Source organism: Garra rufa, chromosome 20 (assembly GCF_049309525.1).
Source record: "Garra rufa chromosome 20, GarRuf1.0, whole genome shotgun sequence".
In the NCBI taxonomy this organism is placed as follows: domain Eukaryota; kingdom Metazoa; phylum Chordata; class Actinopteri; order Cypriniformes; family Cyprinidae; genus Garra; species Garra rufa.
The window spans coordinates 3,912,967-3,935,804 of record NC_133380.1 but is presented as its reverse complement, the minus strand read 5'-3'; the positions used below and the strand labels follow the sequence as shown (position 1 = coordinate 3,935,804).

The following is a 22,838-nucleotide window of genomic DNA, read 5'->3' as shown; positions in this document are numbered from 1 at the left end:
ATAAATGATATTATATTTAAAGTTTTATTTGTCAAGGAATCCTGAAGAAAGTATCACAGGTTCCCCAAAAAAATATTAAGCAGCACAACTGTTATCAACATTGATGATAAATCATCATATTAGAATGATTTCTGAAGGATCATGTGACACTGAAGACTGCAGTAATGATGCTGAAAATTCAGCTTTGCGTCACAGGAATAAATTGCATTTTAAAGTATATTAAAGTAGAAAACCACTATTTTAAATTGCAATAATATTTCACAATATTATAGTTTTTTTCTGTATTTTTTAATCAAATAAACAGCCTTGATGAGCAGAAAATACTTCTTTATGCCTAAACTTGGGCTTTGAACAGAGCACTGACTGAAAGTCATGCATAGACCGGCAGAAAATGTTTAGTGAAAATTCTAAGTGATTTTAAAGACCTTTACCGCATCATATTGTCTTATAAAAAAGGTTTTAAAAAACAGGTTCAAGCAGCAGTTACATTAATGAATGGTGATGAAACAGACACTACAGTGACGAGCTGGAATGGCGCTAATCTCTACTGGTAGTTTGTTTTCTAGTTGTCATAGTGGCTCCGCTGGATCGAGGGCATTCGCCCCCTTCTCATGCGGTTCATCTCAGATGTCATCTGCTCAGTTGTGACTCTCACCCGCTCAGGCTGAAAATATCAAGATCATTCATCTACTCTCACCCTGCTGAGTCACACTAGACAGCAGGACATTTGGCTCCCACACAAGCATTTCCAATAAGCCTCATCCGTAGGGTCTTATCATGGAATATCACCATTTATTGAAACTGTAAAACAAAAGCAGCTCATTGAGCTCATTAATATACGACTGCCCACTTTTAATTATTCATCGCTCATTAAATATTCACCAACTTATTTTACTAATTTTTGTAATTTTTTTTTTTAAAGAAGTCTCTTCTGCTCACCAAGCCTGCATTAATTTGATCCAAAGTACAGCAATAACAGTAACTTTTTTTGCTATTTAAAAAACGGTTTTCTATTTTAATATATTTTAAAATGTAATTTATTCCTGTGATTTCAAAGCTGACTTTTTAGCATCATTATTCCAGTCCTAAGTCTGACGTGATCCTTTTAAAAATCATTCTAATATGCTGATTTGCTGCTCAAAAAACATTTATCATTATTGTTAAAAACAGCTGAGTAGAATTATTTTTCAGGTTTCTTTGATGAATAGAAAGTGCAGAACAACAGCATTTATCTGAAATATAAATCTTTTGTAACATTATAAATGTCTTTATCATCACTTTTGATCAAGTTAAATCATCCTTGCTAAATAAAAGTATTGATTTATATTATTTATATATCTATATACATTCTATACCCCCCCAAAATAGTGTATAATGTTACAAAAGTTTTTTTATTAAAAAAAATGCTGATCTTTGCATCTTTCTTTTAATCAAAGAATCCTGAAAAAAACTCAACTGTTTTAAACATTTATAATAATAATAATGTTTCTTGAACAGGATATTAGAATGATTTCTGAAGGATCATGTGACAATAAAGACTAATGATGCTGAAAATTCAGCTTTGATCACAGAAATAAATTACATTTTAAAATATATTTAAACAGAAAGCAGTTATTTTAAATGGTAAAAATATTTCACAATTTTACTGTTTTTGCCGTACTTTGGATCAAATAAATGCAGGCTTGGTGAGCAGAAGAGACTTCTGTAAAAAATGTCAAAAAACCTACTGTTCACAAACTTTTGACTGGTAGTGTAATCCACTCTAAGGGTCAAATAGCTTGTAAAATGATTATTTGAAACTTAATTATGGGTGTTTTTTGGTGAAAGACACCTTGAGTAAGCCTAAGGTGGAAAAATTTGGCTAAAGTAGCATATGGCAACTTTAAAAGTGATATTAAGCTCCTGCTGGGGCAGATAAAAGCCCCTGGTAGAAGTTGTGTTTGTGTAGTAGACTTCAGTGTCATATACTGGTGAACTGTATCTGTATCTGTTCTAAATAAGAGATATGACTCAGCAAAAACCTCAGTGTTGGCTATTTACAAAATAACCATTTATTTTGCAATTAATCTGTTTGAAACTCTTATTTTCACATGAGTTTTCCCCATGTTTTTGAGATTCTTTTTTAACCAATTAGGCAAGTTCTCATTGAACAAAAATGTTGGTCAGACACGCTTGGCATTTGGTTTAATTCAGTCTAAGTGGGCTCTCGTGATCGCGCTGAGCTCATGTCCTTTAACAGGACGTCAGATAAGGAGCGCTGGCTCGGATCGGAGGAAGTGCCAGTTTCAGCACCTCATTGTTCGAGGGCGCTCTTGATGAAGTGTAGGACGTGCCCGCCAGACTCAGAGGCAGCCAAGACCTGAGAGACGTGTGCGCAAGAGCTTTTCTATACCTTCATTCATTAGTAGCATGCATGTGTTTCCAGCTTAAGATAATGAAAATAAATCTGGATAGATGGTGTTATTCCTAAACACCAGTAGACCCAATAATGTAACTGTTGTCAAATCACACTTTCTGGTGTAAAAAGAATTGCAAAGCTCATTTGTAGTGCATACTAAGTCAAGTTGCTGAATACTCAATGTTTTTTTTGTAATGAGATACTACTTATGTATTTTTTAATTTGTTTTTCTTTTACAGAGACTCAATTATATTAAACCAATTAAATACAAAAATAAAAAAAATTAAATGTATTGTTAATATTAAAATAAATAGTATAAAAAATAAAAACAAATAATATTAAAATACTAAAATTAAATATTGAAATATTAAATTATATTGAAATCAAAATAATTACATGTCTGATTTCAAAATTTCAGAACATTTAAGAACTGAATGTTCTTCAAAGTTCAATAATTTAAATGGCTTATAGTTTGTAAAATTTATTTTTAACCCACAAATTTTTAACAATTCTGCTCTAAAAGTAATTTCTACTCAATAATATAATATTTTAATATTTTAAAGCTTGACATAACATTTTTTATTCATTCTAGAAACCTGGATGAATTATGATTTGTCATGAATTTTCTAGGTCTAAAATTCTCACTTTTAAAAATTCCTTAATATATTCAGGTCCGCTAGGATTCTGGTTTCCTAAATAAAAAATGAAGTTGAGGCAGTGAATATGTGTTATTTATTATCATTTAGATCTATTATAGTTTATTTTTGGTCATTTTGCTAATTTTATTTTTTGTAAATATTTCTATCGTTTTTGTATTATCATTAATTTTTTCCCAGTTTTATTTATCTATAAATTTTTTTGTATGGTTTTTAGTTACCTATAATAACTCTGGAGTGAAATAAGCTGTTTTTGTTTATTTTAAAGCTTGAATGTCATATATTTAATCATTTTAATCCTTTTTTGGCTCCCATAAAAATGGTTGAGAACAACACTGATCCAGATATCTTTAGTCAGCATCTTAATTGTTCAGTTGATAATTGTCATTCAGAAATCTACTGTATTTGCCTTGGATCATAACACATTTGCATTAGTTTTTGCATGCCGATTTGATTTGTCCAGTAAGCTTTAATGGTAAAACGTGCCACTAGGAGGTGCTGTTGAATTGCTCTTTCACCCCTAGATTGCATCTAAACCGAGGCGTCTGGCATGAGTTATTCAATTGCCTTAATGAAGAGTTATCTGAACGCATGTAACCTTATATGGCTCCAATACTCAATCTCAGCTATAAAATCCGTTCGAGACGCTCTTGATGAAATCACTGAAGAAGGAACAGAATGAGATTACACACCGCTTCGTGCCCTCTCTCATTAAATAAAAGGCCAAACTTCAGAAACGCCGCTAAATAGACTCCGTTACATCATTTTGCCTGAAAGCAACTCCCTCGCCCGCAGTAAACACCGTTCGTCTGACATCATGACGGATTACCAGCCCTTAAATTAGCGCATGACTTCACCCACATCTGTAGAGCGTTCAGAGAGGGGGACGTTCATCAGTTTATGGTCAGAGGAGGCTTTCCCAAAGCCTGTTGTTCCAAGACCACATGAGAGACCCACTGGATGCTCCTCAGAGAGATTGCTGAAGTCATGCTAGGGAACGCGGGAGAGCGTCTAATATCTCTTTTGCTTGGCCTGATGTGGGTCATCTCAACGGCCCATTTGTAGATCTTCCATTAGAGCTGTCTGAGCGTGCTGGACTAACGTAATCCTGTCTGAAGTCAATGCATTTTCGCTGTTTGGTTGTCCTCTGCAAGCTGGGTCATGCATGCAACTGAGCAAATAGAAATACATCATCCTTCACATAATGAATTGATTCTGAGCAAGCATCTTGATTTTGGTTAGCTGTATTCGAGTTTCAGCACTTGATGTTTCTGCCCATGGGGTCGAACAAAATGTGCCATTTGTGGCGCCAGAGGTTTTGACCCATCGTGACAGATTGGTCTCACGCTTACGGTGCCTTTGGGCTTTTAGGAGAAGCATTTGTAGCACAGAAATGTTAATGTTATATTTTACATTTGTATTCCTGTGCAAAAGGTCTCCTGGCTTTGGGAGACACAGAAATGCAATGTTTGTATAAATTCGATCTGTCCCTACTGGTTGAAATATATATTTAATATGCATTGAAATAAATTAAATTTAATAATAAATTACAAAGAATTAAATATTAAATATAATATTAAAAATGTTTTTTTTTACATGTAAAATAAAATACTGGTTGAAATATATATTTGCATGCAATTTTTACAGGGTTTCAAGGGTTTCACTAGCTATGTCAAAAAAATAAATAAAAAAATTGTAAAATATAATATTAAAAATGAAATAAAATATAATTTAAAATATAATATTTATTTTCCAAATTAAAGCCCAATGCAAATGTTGCCTAAACTAAAATAAAAAATGGCTTCCTAAAGACATGTTTAGGCATGAAAGAGTAATTAGATACTAACCTAAATGTCATTAAATATGTGTCAAAACTACTTTTGACATTATGAAATTGATATAAGTAAAAAGTAAAATTAAAACTAAATAAGTATAAGCAAAAAAATTGAAAAATAGCAATAAATAAATAAAATAATAATTCTAAAGTAAAAAGATAACTGAAAAACAAAAAAAATACCCCCTAATATTTTTACAGGGTTTCAAGGGTTTCACTAGCTGTGTCAATAAAATAAAATAAAAATATAAAAAATATATATAAAATATAATACTGAAAATAAGTTATAAAATATAATATTAAAAATGAAATAAAATATAAAATTAACGGTAACACTTTACAATAAGGTTCATTAGTTAACCACATTAGTTAACATGAACTAATAATGAACTGCACTTATACAGCATTTATTAATCTTTGTTAATGTTAATTTCAACATTTACTAATACATTATTAACATTTTGTTAACATTAGTTAATGCAGTGTGAACTAACATGAACAAACAATGAACAACTGTATTTCCGTTAACTAACGTTAATGAAGATTAGTAAATACAGTAACAAATGTATTGTTCATGGTTAGTTCATGTTAGTTAATACATTAACTAATGTTTAACTAATGAACCTTATTGTAAAGTGTTACCGTTAATTTTATATTTTATTTCATTTTTAATATTATATTTTATAACTTATTTTCAGTATTATATTTTATATATATTTTTTATATTTTTATTTTATTTTATTGACACAGCTAGTGAAACCCTTGAAACCAAATTAACTCATATGTAAAATATAAAATGAAATAAAATATTAAATAAAATACAATATTATTTTAAAATAATATAAAATAATAATTATACAGGGTTTCAAGGGTTTCACTAGCTATATCAATAAAATTAAATAAAAATATTAAAATAAAATATAATACAGAAAATAAAATATAATACAGAAAATAAGATATAAAATATAATAGTAAAAATTAAATAAATTATAAAATGAACTCATATGTAAGATAAAATACAATAAAAGCTAGTTTTGCCACCTTTAATGCACAGAGTTGCAATTTTCCAATGTTTTTTTCCAAATTAACCCCAATGCAAATTTTGCCTAAACTAAAACCTGAACTGATGTCTTCCTAAAGACATGTTTAGGCATGAAAAAGTAATTCACAGATATTAATGTTTGTGTCTCTAAGGGCTACAATCACTAGGATTTGACAAGCTGCATCATTCATGTTTGAGCAAGATGAGTTATAAATGCAATGCTCAGGGTTTGAGGTTTTACTCATTAGGTCAATTTATCTCTTTTAATGTCAGAATCAGAAAGAGCTTTATTGCCAAGTATGCTTGTGCATACAAGGAATTTTGTTTCAGTATTATTAGCTTCCAGTACACAGAGACGCACAGACAATAAAAATAAGAGAATAAGAAAAATTACACTTATGTAAGCATAAATAGACCAAAAATAGAAAATAATAATAATTTGTAAAAAATAAATTGACAAATAAATATGTATGTACAGATGTGCGAATGTCTTTTTTACTTCATGTCAGCCATGTTATTTCTTCATGCTCCCTCATTGCATCGTCTGATCTGTGTGTGTTTGCAGAAATGGACAGGAACCTGGAAGCTGGAGACACTGAGCAGGTCATTCCGCACCTCCACCGAGAGCTGCAGGAGGCCCAGGAGCTCGCCAACACTGGCAAACAGAAATGCCTCGAGCTGCAAGGTACGGCAGGGTGCTAAACACTGCTTTAATAGTGATTTTTGCCTAAATAATAAAGGGTCACGATTGCACTGTTAAATCGCTGAATGTCTTTTTCTCATCAGCCCTGTTGGAGGAGGAGAGGAGAACCAACAGACAGCAGACTGAAGAATCTGCTAAGCAGATCCGCTTTTTACAGAGTGAGTCATTTAGCACTTACTTCAATTGTGCTTTAGTGTTTTTACTTCAATCTTCAAAAAGACTTGTGAATCTAATCATCAATATGGGAACAGTTTTTAGTCATGCACTGAAAAGTTTTTTATTTTACCACCAAGAATGAAATGTAAATACATTTAAATGGAGCATAAGGCATTTTTATCTTAACTTAAACATTTTCATATAGCCAAAAAACTAAATATTTTTAAAATAATTAAATAAATTGATTTAGTAATCAACACTCAAATAAAAAATAGTTTTTTTTATATAAAATGTTTACTGATTCATGTTTCCAGTTTTGTTTAAATTGCATATTGCAATGCAGTTTTATCTTAACTTTTTTAATGATTTACTTGTTTCTACTTCAGTTTATTGTTAAAATGAATTTTTAAAGCAAAATTAAAGTTTTCATCTAGCTGAAAAAAACTAATATATTTTAAAATAATTATTAAATTTTAATTTATTTATTTATTAATCAATAGTCATATATTGCAGGTTTTATATAAAATGTTTACTATGTTTCTGCTCCAGTTTTTTTAATTATTATTATTTTTTATTTTTTTTACTAAAATGCCAAATTTGAAATTTAGGTTTTATTCATTTTATATATTTTATATATATAAAATAAGACCGTTTTTATGAAAAAAAAAAAAAAAATTGAAAAAAAAAAAAAATTCATGACAGATTTATTCAAACATACATTAATTATAAAAATGAGGTTAAGTAAAATTATACTGAATATGTAATATAGTGCTTATATTAATGAAACGCTCCTATGTAGAGTTTTTTTATGGAAATTAAATGGCTTTCCTGAGGTAAACGTTGTTTCAATCACTTTTTTTATGCTGTTGAGTGATGCATTTCAGTAAATCATACAGGTTTGTTCAGCACAACTTTTGATGTAAATTCATGTTTTTTTTGCTATAACTAGTAGTAAAGAGGTAGACATGGTAGACAGAAGAAGCATGCATTAAAATTTGAATTTCAATTATTGGATCCAGACATGCTACAAGTAAAGTTTACTAAAGTGAAAACTGCATAGACTAGAGATGCGCGGATGGCTCAATCGTCACCCGAATCCGCAGCTTCAAATAAATGATCCGCCCGCCCCCCACCCGCACCTATATTTTTCTCTGATTTAGATAACCGCACCCGATCGTCATATTACACTTATTGTAATTCTTACTTTTGCATGATGATATGATAAATGGATGGTTCATTTTTTAACAGCAGATTGATTCAGCTGATCTGCACATCGCTGCACACTTTTGTAACGTTACGTTTAAGTCACTCATGATTTTAAGCCAAATCCACACAGAAAAGAATAACGTTAACTGACATCTGAATGCGACTCTGCGCAATCTCTGACGAAATCGGTCGGGTTTTCTGTGTTAGAGCCGTTCTAAACTTACTATTTTAACGCAAACTGGATGCTTGGACTTTGGAAGTTTACAGGGGTTCACCAGTTTAAGAAAAGTCTGATCGTAAAAATCTGCTTCTTTTCATTTTTAAAATATTGTTTTCGTTATAATCTACTGATTCAAATAAGTAATCAATAATAATAACCACTGCGCGCCTAGCCCGACATGCTCTCGCGAATGAATGAACATGCTGCATCTGAGGACAGAGCAGGCGCGTACGCATCAGGCACAATCGTCATATATATGTGACCCTGGACCACAAAAGCAGTCTTAAGTCGCTGGGGTATATTTGCAGCAATAGCCAAAAATACATTGTATGGGTCAAAATTATTGATTTTTCTTTTATGTCAAAAATCATTAGGAAATGAAGTAAAGATCATGTTCCATGAAGATGTTTTTGTAGAATTCCTACTATAAACCTATCAAAATGTAATTTTTGATTAGTAATATGCATTGCTAAGAACTTAATTTGGACAACTTTAAAGGTGATTTTCTCAGTATTTTGATTTTTTGCACCCTTAGATTTCAGATTTTCAAATAGATGTATCTCGACCAAATATTGTCCTATCCTAACAAACTATACATCAATAGAAAGCTTATTTATTGAGCTTTTATGTGATGTATATATCTCAGTTTTGTAAAATGTAACCTTATGACTGGTTTTGTGGTCCAGGGTCACATATTTCAAAAGAAGCCGGCGCCACGGTCCTGACCACATCACTGTCTTTACTGGGTGTTTTTAGGGAATATTTAAATTTATTAACATGCAATTGAATTAGCTATTCATGTGTTGGACTGTCATGATTTTGGATAATGCAGGAGCCCTGCAGCAGGACACTACTGAATGATGCGCATCAGATAAGTGGGCAAACGCAAAGCCGACCAATGCACTACATCATCACACAATCTTTATATGGAATGTCACCGTTTCTGTCACCAAAAACGTCTCGAACAGGCGAAAACACACACACACACACAAAGGAAATATCCTCTGTCTGATGAAAAAAATTTTTAAAACGCGTTCATGTTTTAGAAAATTTAGTTAATATTAGCATCATTATTGATTTATCTCATCCACCTGTGATCCACCCGCAAATAATCAGAATGCATTTTTTTATTACCCGACCCACCCGACCCGCGGATATAACCGCCATCCACGTATCACTAGCATAGACTAAAAGATCTCTGAGAAATTGTGAAATCAAAAATATTTTTAGTTGCCATGTTTAAATTTTTAGATCTAATACCACTTGTTAATCATGTTAAAATCTTCAGCTCAATTGGCGAAGCTCCAGTCTGACATGGAGGCGTTGCGTGAGCAGAGAGAGAACACTATCACCACCACCCGCGAGGAGCTCTACAGCGCTCAGGAGGAGATCCTGGTGCTCCGGCACGCCATGGAGGCCGCCACGGCCGAGCGAGAGCGAGAGATCGCCACCCTGCAGGGAGACCTGAGCGTCGTCACCGCCGAACTGGACAAATGGAGACAGACGGCAGCCAAGTATGAAGTGGAGATCAGCAACCTGCAGGCCAGCTTCCAGCTCCAGAGCCAGCACCAGGAAAGAGCTAGTCATCTCCAAGGTACTCCATTGGTTTTTGGCCTTTATAAGCCTTAGCTGAGCAGAATCACTATTGAACCCAGACCCGGTTCAGCGGTGAACCTGCTGTGTCCCTAATGTGCTGTTTGGCTTGTAATGATCGCTGGATGTCGTAAATCAAGCGGGAACAATGGCTGAGATCATTACTGATCTGGTGTTTTGTGATCTCTCTCTTTTCTAGCGCCTTTGATTCCTGTTTGGAAACATTTGTTTCCTCTAATTTGCATTGTTTGAGTTCAGTTTTTCACCATGAGAAGAAAATTGAGTTTGAGTTAAATGAGCACATGCAGTACTTTTTAAAAGATTGGGGCCAGTGAGATTTGTATTCAGCAGGGATGCATTAAACTAATCAAAAGTGACAGTATGTTACAAAAGATTTCTGTTTCACATAAATGCTGTTCTGTTGTACTTTCTATTCGTTTAAGAATCCTGAGAAAAAAGTTAAAAAAAAAAATCTTGAGCAGCAAAATCATCATATTAGAATGATTTCTGAAGACACCGAAGACTGCAGTAATGATACTGAAAATTCAGATTTGATCACAGGAATAAATTACATTTTAACAAATATTCAAATAGAAAACGGCTATTTTAAATTGAAATACTTTTTCACAATTTTACTGGATTTTAATGAAATAAATGCAGCTTTGGTGAGCATAAGAAACTTGTTTTTTAAAAATCACAGTTTTTTTAGTTCAAAGATTGAATATATCTTTACACATATCAAATGTGGATGTTCATTCACCGTTTCTTTATGTCTTCGCATTTCACAAGAAGGCATATTAAGAAGGCACACATGCTGTATTCATTTCGCTAGGGTCTTTCTCTCCAGGCCTTCTTTAATGTGTCGTCCAGAGTCACGAAGCGGTTTTATTATCGTCCATCCTGCTGGGTTAATTTATTATTTATTGGATTCTTGTTTTGTTTTTCACAGAAAAATGTGCATAAAAATGTTTTGACAGTGCTTCTGAGATCTTTTAAGCCATTTTAGGCTACAGCAGTATCTCAACCTATAAAATAAAACATGACAGGATAAAATTAATACTAGTGAAATACCGAAATAAAAATATCAAGCTGAAACCAAAAATCTGGACACAGACAGAATATGTTAAATTAACCTGTTTTGAGTAACTATAAATGTTTAGGTAATGTTTTTCACCTGATATTTTAAAATCTGAGGGATTATATATATTATATAATTATTATGTAAATTATAGGATTATAAGTTATTAGTATTATAGGAATCATATTTTTATATGTATACACTACCACTCAAACGTTTTTGAACAGTATCATTTCTTTTCTTCTTCTTTTTAAGTCTCTTCTGCTCACCAAGACTGCATTTATTTTATCCAGATTACAGCAAAACAGGACATTTAAAAAATATATATTTTTACTATTTAAAATTTCTGTTATTTTATTTGAACATATTTTAAAATATAATTTATTCCTGTGATCAAAGCTACATTTTCAGCATCATTACTCTAGTCTTCAGTGTCACAATGATCCTTCAGAAATCATTCATGATGCTTTGCTGCTCAAGAAACATTCATTATTATTATTATTATTATTATTATCAATATTTAAAACAGTTAAGCTATATTTTTTAGGACTCTTTTATGAATAGAAAGATCTAAAGATCAGCGTTTACCTGAAATAAAAATGCGTCCATGCGGACCGTGAAAGCTTTTGACATGATTAAATAAAAAAATGCCAAACGCTAATTTCTAATAAAAAAATTATATCAAGCACACCAGGGTCAGTGTTTGGGTGCAATCTTCAGTGCAGCGATGAGAGCAGAGATCGGCGCATTGCGTACAGACAGATGTAGCTTTCAGTGAGTGAAAAACGTTGATGGAAAACGCATTATGTTGGGGTTACCTCGCAAAATATTGTAAATATATCTTTTTATACTGTATTTTCATAAATTATGTTTTAAACCATGAAGGTGAGCCAATGGATATCACACAAGCAACGTGAAAACTGCGCAATATGTTAAAGTGAAAGTAAAAACAGCGCTTTCAGCGTCTGTCGTGCACATTCTCTCAGAGACAGTGATAGACGAATATATGCTGATATTAATTTACTTCCCTAATATTTCTCTTGTGCGCCGAACACAGTGGGGAAAAAAAATAAAAAGAAACGTATTTTGTGTAGGCTAAGGGTTGTTTTTGAAAGTCTGTGTTTAAAATAAAGCTCTTAATTTTCATTGATGACTGCAGTGTTATTAGGGGTTAAGAAAGTCTTAATTATGATTTCAGGTTGTCTTAAATGTGGGGACTAAAAGGCAAGAATTGCGATGAAACTTTATAAGGCTATCCATTGAATAAATATTAGCGCTGCACGTTTCAAAGTCAGCTGCGGCGCTGCTTTGTGTACCATTCTGATAGAGCCTCCTGCTGGAAGAGAATGATCTGCCGTTTTTAATGAGCTGGTACGTCTGCTGTTGTCAAAAAGACCAATGTAAAAAAATAAATCCATGGTTTTAAGCAGCAAACACGTAGAATCGTAAATGTGAACTGATGGATCGACAAGATCATGTGTTATACAAATTAAAAAAATTAAGGCAGTAAAATATATGTATATGTTAATTAATATAATACTTGATTGACAATAATTGTTTAAATTAATATAAGAATTGATATTTTTTACTCTTGAAAGCTGGAATGTGAAGTTTATAATTTAAGAAATCTTTTTTGTTTTGTGAAACCTGCATCTGAATTGTAAATTAAGTCTTTTTTTTTTTTTTTTTTTTGTTCAGGTCTTTAAAAAGGTATTTGAATGTCTAGAATTTAAGCAGATACCCTGGTCTCGCAAAAAAACAAAAAAAGTTTTTTATATATAATTGTCCGGACCTCGGCTGGTGAGCAGGGTTCATTACTGGACCTTGAGCCGTTTTAGTTGAAGACCCCTGCACTATACCATTCAAAAGTTTGGAGTCTGTATAATTTTTTTTTTTTTTTTTGGAATAAAATACTTTTTTTTAGCAAGGATGCTTTAAATTGATCAAAAGTGCTAATATTCTGAATTCTATTTCAGACAAATGCTGTTCTTCTGAACTCCCTAATAAACCTGAAAAAATTCTACTCTGCTGTTTTTAGCATAATAATAATGTTTTTTGAGCAGCAAATCAGAATATTAGAATGATTTCTGACGGATCATGTGACTGGAGTAATGATGCTAAAAATCCAGCTTTGAAATCACAAATTACATTTTAAAATGTATTCAGCTAGAAAACAGTTATTTTAAATGGTAAAAATATTTCAGAATTTTACTGTTTTTGCCGTACTTTGAATCAAATAAATGTAGGCTTGGTGAGCAGAAAAGACTTCTTAAAAGAAAAAAAAAAACATTTGACTGGCATATTTTTAAATGTTTATGTAAATATATTTTAATATCTATTTATATACATCTATTTTAAATTATATATAGTTTTATCATTTTAGTTTTATTTTTTAGTTTATTATTTAATGTACTGTCCAAAAGATACACTTAAAGACTATGTAATAGGCTGTTTAGGGTGTGAGTGGAGGGGATCAATTCTATAATTTGCTTTTCTCTCTGTTTCTGTGTCAGGTGAATTGGAGAAGCTTCAAACCGAATGCTCTAGTCTGCAGAATGAATGTGACAGTCTGCGGTCTGAGAAGACAACGTTGATGCAGAAGCTCCACAGACTAGAAGAAGAGCTTGACAGGTGGGCCGCATTCACACGAATAGTTTCTCAAGGTCTTTTAGAAAATTTCGCACAACAAAAATGAGTCACCTGGTTTTAAATGTTTTTTAAGTACATTATGTCAGATTCCACACCTGCTCTGTTAAATAAAGAATGATTGAATCATCATATTGCACAAGAACCGCATCTCTTTGTGTTTACAAAGACACTTTTCCAATGATACTTCTTAAACAACCGGTTACCATTATAATATTTAAGTACCTTTGTCCTGTCCTTAATCTCTGCCCTAGGCAGTGCGTGTATGTCTCTATACTGACGTTATCGTTTTATAGGTAACGCTATGAGCTCATCTGCCCTAGAGCTTCGCAACACTATTAGGAATGTTCTACAACATTCTTTTCCTGGCACGAATTTATTCACATAAACGGCACGATCTTTGACTTTATTTTCTGTTCTTTGTTTCAAAGCTCCAAAGAGCGGAGTGCAACGTTGAGCTGCAGCCTGAACGCTCTGGAGAAATCCCAGGGTGACCTGGAGAACAAACTGGGGTCAATACAAGACCAGCACCAACAGGACGCTAGCAAACTTAAGGTCCAACTGGCCAAAGCCGAAAGCCGCACCAGAGACCTACAGAAAGAGGTACGAGCAAATAAAGACCACCCAGACCTTTTACAACTTCCACAACAAAAATTGACAGAATGTACTTACCCCTTTGTCATCCAAGTTGTTGATGTCTTTCTTTCTTCAGTCATAAAGAAATTGCTTTTTGAGGAAAACATTTCAGGAATCATTATCTCCATATAGTGGACTTCTATGGTGCTCGTGAGTTTTAACTTCCAAATGCAGTTTAAATGCAGCTTCAAAGGGCTCTAAATGATCCCAGCCGAGGAAGAAGAGTCTTATCTAGCAAAACGAATCAGTCGTTTTCTAAAAAAAAAAAAAAAAAAAATTATATACTTTTTAACCTCAAATGCTCGTCTTGTCTAGCTCTGCGTGTACTCTGTGTATTCTGGTTCAAGACAGTTAAGGTCAGAGGTCGCGAAAACCAAATTTTTTTTATTTTTTTTATTTTATTTTTTTTATAGCAATGACGGAAAAATCTGAAGGCTGTCCGTCTATTTGACAAATTACACTGAGGAAGATCTATTGTAATTTGTTGCTGTAATTCACACCCCTGTCCAGTTGGTGGCGAGTGCGCTCCAGTGTAGCAGCAGAGTACTGGATCCAAAACAAAAATGAAACTGTCACGAGTCTTTTGCTATGCCTTTGATTATGCTCAGGCGACTACACAGATATATCACGTCATATTAAAGAGAGCCAAAACGGTATTTATTGCTTGAATTTCCTAATGAAATTGACAGAATTTCATTGTGATTTATTGGATGGGAGGCGCACTATGTAGGCTATTTGTTCAGAGGGGATAAATGGGTTGAAGATCCAAATTGCAGTTTCACTGCAGCTTCAACTGGCTTTACACAATCCCAGATGAGAAATAAGGGTCTTACCTATCAAAACGATTGGTCATTTTCTAAGAAAAATACAAATTGATATACTTTTTAAACCACAAATGCTTGTCTTGCTTGTCTTTGAGAAAAACATTACATAAAACCATAAATGCTCGTCTTTCTCGTTGTTGAGGAAAACATTCCAGGATTTTTCTCCATATAGTGGAATTCATTGGTGGCCAATGAGTTGAAGGTCCAATTTGCAGTTCCAATGCAGCTTCAAAGGGCTCTACACAATCCCAGCCAGGGAATAAAGGTCTTATCTAGAAAAACGATCAGTCATTTTCTAAGAAAAAAAAAACATTTCACACATTACTTCAGTTCAAAAAGTTAGGGTAGGGCCAAAAATCTCATTTTCAAAACTTCAAAACTGTTTTACCTTTTTTTTTTTTTTGTAAAAAAGGCGTTTGACTTTCTTTGCACGTTCGCTTTGTAAACACCAGGTCGGTACATCTGCCAATGTCACGTGTGACTTCCAACGTGATTATGCAGTAAAGACGAGCATTTGTGGTTTTAAAAGTATATAAATTTGTGTTTTTCTTAAAAAATGACGTTGTTTTGCTAGATAAGACCCTTATTTCTCAGCTGGGATCGTGTAGAGCCATTTGAAGCTGCATTGAAACTGCAATTTGGACCTTCAATCTCTTGGCTCCCATTTAAGTCCACTATATTGAGAAAAGGCTGGAATGTTTTCCTCAAAAACCCTAATTTCTTTTCAACTGAAGAAAGAAAGACATGGCGGTGAATAGATTATCAGAATTTTTATTCTGGAAGTTAAACTACTTCAAAAAGTCTTACAGACACAAATGTATTTTTTTGTGTTTTGTTGTTGTTTTTTGGTGCAATGATTTGCATAATCTCTCTTTTTCTCTCCAGTACGACGACACTCAGAATCTGCTCTCAGATCTCCGGCAGCAGTATGAGCAGACGGAGCAGGAGAAACGCTCCATCAACGATGAGCTGGAACAGTGCAAGGTCAACCTCAAACTCCTGCAGGAGAAGGGCAGCAATGTGAGTCTCACAACCAGCACATTTGCATTTGCAACACACTGCTTTGCAGCCAGCATTAAGATCGTACTTCAGTTAATTAGCTGTCGCTTACATTACGCCATTGTTGCAGTTTTCAGCAACCAGTGATAGATCTTCCTTCGCTGTTTTGCACTGCTGTGGAAAACACCGCTGAGCACACATATACAACGTGATTTTGTAAGCTGTTAGCAAATATTATTTGTATTTCAGCACTGTACACAACCGGTCAAAAGATTTTTGTTTTTTTAAAGAAGTATTTTCTGCTCATCAAACCTGCAAGTACAGCAAAAATTTTGAAATATTTTTACAATTTAAAATAGCTGCTTTCTATTCAAATATATCTTAAAATGTAATTTATTTGTGTGATCAAAGCTGAATTTAGCATCATTACTCTAGTCTTCACTGTCACATGATCCATTTGAAATCATTCTAATATTCTGATTTGCTGCTCAAAAAACAATTCTATTATGTTGAAAACAGCAGAGTATAATGTTTTTAGGTTTCTTTGAATAATAGAAAACATTTATCTGAAATAGACATCTTTTGTAACATTATACATGATTGTAGCATCACTTTTGATTAATTAAAAGCATCCTTGCTTAATAAAAGTATGATTTCTATCATTTCTTTCCTTAAAAATAAAAATAAAATGTTACTCAAAAAACAATTATATAATGTTGAAAACAGCGGAGTATAATGTTTTTAGGTTTCTTTGAATAATAGAAAACATTTATCTGAAATAGACATCTTTTGTAACATTATACATGATTTTAGCATCACTTTTGATTAATTAAAAGCATCCTTGCTAAATAAAAGTATGATTTCTATCATTTCTTTCCCTAAAAATAAAAATAAAATGTTACTGACTTTTTCTATTTATCAAAGAATCCTGAAATAAATGTACTCCGAATGATCATGTGACACTGAAGACTGGGGTAATGATACTAAAAGTTCAGCTTTCATCACAGGAATAAATTACATTATAAAATATATTCAAATCGAAAGCAGTTATTTGAAATAGTAAAAATATTTCACAATTTTACTGCTTTTGCTGTACTTTGAATCAAATAAATGCAGGCTTGGTGAGCAGAAGAGACTTTACATTAAAAAAAAAAACATTAAAAATCCTTTGACTAGTAGTGTAGGTGCATTCAGATGTTCTATAGTACACTAAAAAGCTATAGGTTTCAATGGATATTGTTATTGTTTATGAGTTCATATTAAGTAATTAACCCCTCAAAACTTCAGATTTTTCACTTTCAGGTTTTCCTTTTTTCATCATTATGACCTAAGAAGAATATTTCCCACTGTTTTTTTTTACTTTTTTGCTACACAAAATTAGTTATCACTTTAATATCCCACAATTCCCTTAGTACAATCCCTTGCACACTGCTGATTGGATTCACAGTCACTTTATGTCGTTGATTGAATTTAACACCGATAAATTGTGTGCTGTGATTTATTAATGCCTCGAACACTGTCCACGTTCCTGATGTCCTTCCTGCTTCTAGATGTCCAAATGTGTTTTGTGGTTCTGGGGCGTTTGATATTTGTGTGTGTGTTGATTTATGGACGGTCCCTCCCACCGCACCCCTTTTTCTGGCCGTTTTTGTTTGTGTACGTTTGTATGTTTGTTGTAGATGTTTCGACTTCCCCAGCTTGATTTCCGTTGAATAGTTTGACGATTGATTTTTGTTTTATTTGTAATATCCCTTCCCTCCTCTAGCCATCCATATTGCAGCCTGTCCAAGCCATTTTCATCGGTCTATTCCTGGCTTTGCTGTATTGGTGCTTCGGCCAGTTGTGGTAGAAAGGTACACACGCTCCTGTTGAGTCTGTTTGTGTGTCTCCTGTTTATCCACCTCTGTATATATCATCATGTATATACACGACCTGTGCATGGCAAACTCTCATCCGTCATCTCTGCACCCGCTTCGCCCCAAAATCCCTTTTCGGTGCTTGGCCACACGTGGGAACTCTTAACCGATCCCTCATCCACCCAGAATCACCTATTACTAACCAAACACAATAACTGTCTTGTCCTGCTCGGATCACCATATAAATCTCTGCATTCTGGGATTTTGGATGCTTTTTTCTTTTTCGTTCTGTTTTGGGGCGTTTTGGTCATCATATCATCTGTCTTTTGCTGTTCTTCTTTACTTTTGTGAAACTAAAGGCATATTTCATCCAAAGATGAACATTCTGTCATCATGTGCTCACCCTGGTGTTGTTTCAAACCTGTATTAATTAGTATTATTCGAAGAACTATAAAGAAGATGTTTTGACGAATGTTCATGCTGCTCATTTCCATGCAATGAAGGAATAAAGTGATCAGTGGTTGTCAAACTGTGAAAATAACTAAATGACAGCATAACTACAGCCCACATGACTCATGCATTAAATAGAAGTCATACGAAAATATATATTTTTTGATGTAGCTTATTCATGCATTTGCACATTTAAACTGGGTGCATTAAGACAAGTTTTGTTGAGTTTTTTTCTGTGTTATGTGGATTTCTGTATTTTCTGACCTGAAGTATGAGCAGTGTAAAAGTTTTGTGGCAAAAAAAAAAAAAAAAATATATATATATATATATATATATATATATATATATATATATATAATACTAATAAAAAAGCTCTGCAAATTTTAATGTTTTTATATATAAAATATTTAAAGTATTTAATTAACATTAAATACTTGTATATTTTCCAATACAGTATTGCTATTTCAATAGTAATGTATTTATTAATTTAGTTTTTATTTTAAAAGTAAAGTATTTGATTATAATTATCATTATATATTAAATATATAATTAAATTAAATATATTTTATTATTTATTTATTTATAAAACACTGAACAGTTTTATACAGAATATTTAGTTTTTATATTTTAAAAGAAAATATTTGATTTTAATAATCATTATATATTAAAGATAATAATAATAAGAATAATTTTAATTTTATTGCATTTATTTTTATTTTTTTCCTTTTAGAGATTGACCATTGGTCACTGAACACTTTTATAGAGAAAAAAAGCAGCATTAAAATTGTGTATTATATGTATATTATATATAAATATTACTGTAGGTCCATAAATTAAAAAGATTATAATTATTATTAGTTTTAAATGTATATATTGTATTTAATTATCATTAAATGCTTTTATTTTACAGTACAATATTATTTCAATAGTAAATAGTATTTATTTATTTAATTTTTATATTTTATTATAATAGTTGTCTTTATATATAAAAGGTAATAATAATAATAATAATAATAATAATTATTATTATTATCACCATTTATTTATTTTTAAGATTGATAGCCCTTAGTCACTCTACATTTTATACAGAAAAAAAGAAGTATGGAAATTCTGCATAAATGCTTTTGTGTTTTACTTTTAAATTAATTATTATTATTTTTTTATTTATTTTAGTTAATTAATTATTAGTTTATTAATAGTTTATTATAATTAGCATTAAATGCTTTTATTTTACAGTACAATATTACTGTTTCAGTAGTAATGTTTTTATTTTTGTATTTGTTTTTTATATTTTAAAATAAATCATTACATATTAAATATTATTCTTTATTTTTTAAGAGTTTGGCACCCATTGGTCGGTCAATGTACACTTTTATACAGAGAAAAAAAAAGCATATAAATTCAGCTAAAATGCTTTTTTTGGTCCCTTTTTATTTTACAAATAAATAATAGTTTATTGATTTTCATTAAATACTTTTTTACAGTACAATATTACTGTTTCAGAAGTAATGTATTTTTTTTTTGTATTTTTTTTTATCTTTTATAATAATTATCATATTATAATAATAATAATAAATTATTATTATAAATGTTTTTTTAAGACATTGAGAGCCCTTGGTCAATGCACATTTCTATACAGAAAAAAGCAGCATGAAAATTCTGCTAAAATGCTTTTTGTGTGTGTGTGTGTGTGTGTGTGTGTGTGTGTGTGTCTCACAGAAGCCAACTTAGAAAGCCATACAGGTTTAAAACAACACAAGAGAGCAAATGATGTTCCATCTTGTCATTTTTGACTGATCTGTTCCCTTAAACGCAGCTTTTCTTTCTTCGGCTTTGAAGAAAGCCGTTTGTGTTTGCGTTTATTTGCTTTGTAACTTCTGTGAGGTAACTGGTTCTCCCAGTTTTTCTTAAATATTTGCTTTCCCTCTCTTCTCCCTCTTTTTCTCCGTTCATCAGTGTATTTCTCTTCTAACTCTTTGTCTCTCTTACTTACTCTCACCCAGGTCTCTCTCTGTCTCTCAGCTCCAGTCTCCAGTGCTTCTGTCCTGGTTGCTCTGGTGCATCTTAGTTAAAACCCTTTATTAATTTCAATGCTGTCGTTTCAGAGCGGATGGATGCCCTGGATGCCGGTGGTCGCCGCCGTTGTGGCCGTGACAGCAGTGGTGCTTTATCCTAACTTTTCCAAGAGCTCCTCCTGAGAACCAATCAGAACACGAGCACTTCCTGTCCCCGGCACGGCCCTCTGTCCAATCCCAATACACACACACACACACACACGGTCTAAATCTGAACGTAATACCTCTCGTTTTTGACAATACAGCCCCAATGTCTGTGTAAAATGCAAATGTATATAGTATAGAACGAAAGAGGAGATACAATTGTAACGCATACTATTAGAATAAACAATCTATGAGCATTTTTGTCACTCGGATGGGAATTTTAATGATTAAACTGGCCTAAACTAGGTCTGCCGTTTCTTTTTTTGGACTCGGATGTACAGCCAAATGAATCTGAATTCTAGGGCACAGAGGGGCGAAGTGCCTACTTATTAAATACTACTAGGACTAGTTCACATTGAAGTGCCACTCATGCAGCGTATCATCAATTCGAATGAAAAAAAAAAGTCTAAATTTCACGTCGTCTGTGCTGTTTTTCGTGTGTTCGACCCGACATGCTTCTAGCACAGTGCTGTCGTTGTTCTCTATGGCTGTTTCTCTTGTATCATGTATTATAAGCAAATGTTCATGTCAGAGACACTACAAGCATCTAGCTGATTTTGAAATTGGACGTTCTTGACATGTAAGGGTTCAAACGGAATGGAGCGTTGACCTAAAAGAAAAAAACAAACATTGTAGCTTTTTACCAACACACTGTCCTGCTGTTTGGACTGAGATGGAGCACTTTCCGTACTAAAAACGCCTACAGTACCTCCTGAAAAAAAGGCTCGGGGATTTTGCTGCCTTACCTGTAACATAGGTTTCTTCTTACTGAATGCAATTGGATGCAAAGACTGGGGGAAAATGGGTGGAAGTGTCACGAATCTGAATGATTTTGCGGGTGAACGGAATGAGTTGTTGAAATTTTGGATGTGCGAGCTGCTTTTGAGACTGCGGGAAGACGAATTAACCAATGATGTGTTTGGTGTGTGGTTCACATTTGTCTGCTGTGCTGTAAATAAACAGTCGTGGAGCAAAAAAGCCGAACTCATCTGGTTCAACGTGTCGAGGATTGTGTTTTTGCATTTTTGTTTTTGTTTTGTTATTGTTTTACTGGAAAGACACTGCAACAAAAATCCATCACACTTGATGGATTTTGACCTCGAATGCAAAAAAGCAACGCTTGTAGCACAGAAAGGATAGCTTTAAAACAGCGTTATTTTTCTTCTTTAGACAGCATGATGGACTTTTTGATTTCTAAAATCCGTTCCTTCACGTTGGAAGAATGCTCACGGGCCGTTTGTAAATATGTATGTATGAATGTTTGTGTGTAAATATGTTATAGTCACGAAATAAACATTGGATATAAATGATATCGCTCACATCTAATTTGCTGCTGAAGCCAGTTTTTAGGAAATGATGCATTGGCCTCTTCTCCAGTTCGTTTTAGTTTCATAGATGCATTTGTACTTTTGTTTCAGCGAGTTTCGGAGCATCGGAACTAAGCTAAAGATGCAAACGGTGATGTATTTAAACAGGTCGTAGCTGAACCTAGACTGGTTTTTGTAAGCGTCAAGTTTGTATTTTTGTTTTTTCCTTCTTTGTCAATTCATAGTGGTGGAATAGAGTCTTTTTAAGTTTTAAAATCGCTAAACCTGGGCCTTTGGGAAATGATCTCTTTAAACTGGTCACCAACTACCAACCAAGTCAGTACAGTACAGTACAGCACACTGCCTGTATATAGTTTTATTGGTAAATATTGTTTTTGAGTTTCAGAATTACAGTTTTGTTTTGAACATCAGTCGAAATTCTATTTTGTAAAGACATAGAATGATATAACAGAGTTTCTGGAATACAGATAAAGGGTATTTGCACTAACAAGTGTGATGTGCATGAATTCAATAAAACAACTTCACTTTCCTTGACTAGTTTGCTTCTTTTTGTTTTACAAATACATAAACTATCCATTTATTTATGTTTGTTACCCTGACAACACATCTATTATGAAAATCATTAACCATGGTTTTGCCACACTAACCATAGTTTAACCGTGGTATTTGTAGTAAAATTGTGGTTATACAAAATCACAGCATTTACTGTAATAAAACCATGGTTAATTCTCTTAAGGGGTTTGTATTTGTGTATTTTTTTCTTTGTTTGTTTAATTGTAGCTACTGTCTTAATGGTTTGATGTTTAGTACTGTTCACAAAAAAAAAAAGAAATCGGAAGAAAACATTTGCGATCCGCACTTCGATACCAAAGTCCCATCTAAATAATGACTCGCAAACCATTTGAGATCCTGACTTCAGAGCGCAGATCGCAAACCATTTAATTTGCAAAATGATTTGTGAATCCGTTCCAATCTGAATCAAAAGATTCACGAA

The 22,838-nt window shown here is 32.8% G+C and overlaps 1 protein-coding gene across 1 annotated transcript in view; it reads left to right on the top strand.

Annotated features, from left to right (window-relative positions):
- slmapa (sarcolemma associated protein a) overlaps window positions 1–20,510 on the top strand; it is an 80,041-nt gene extending 59,531 nt beyond the window's left edge. The window contains exons 17-23 of the mRNA XM_073825299.1: window positions 6,496–6,615; window positions 6,717–6,791; window positions 9,504–9,809; window positions 13,400–13,517; window positions 13,964–14,135; window positions 15,878–16,012; window positions 20,403–20,510. Coding sequence (XP_073681400.1) covers window positions 6,496–6,615; window positions 6,717–6,791; window positions 9,504–9,809; window positions 13,400–13,517; window positions 13,964–14,135; window positions 15,878–16,012; window positions 20,403–20,495 — 1,019 coding nt within the window. The 3' untranslated portion in view covers window positions 20,496–20,510. The remainder of the gene's footprint in view (window positions 1–6,495; window positions 6,616–6,716; window positions 6,792–9,503; window positions 9,810–13,399; window positions 13,518–13,963; window positions 14,136–15,877; window positions 16,013–20,402) is intronic.
- Window positions 20,511–22,838: the final 2,328 nt, after the last annotated feature.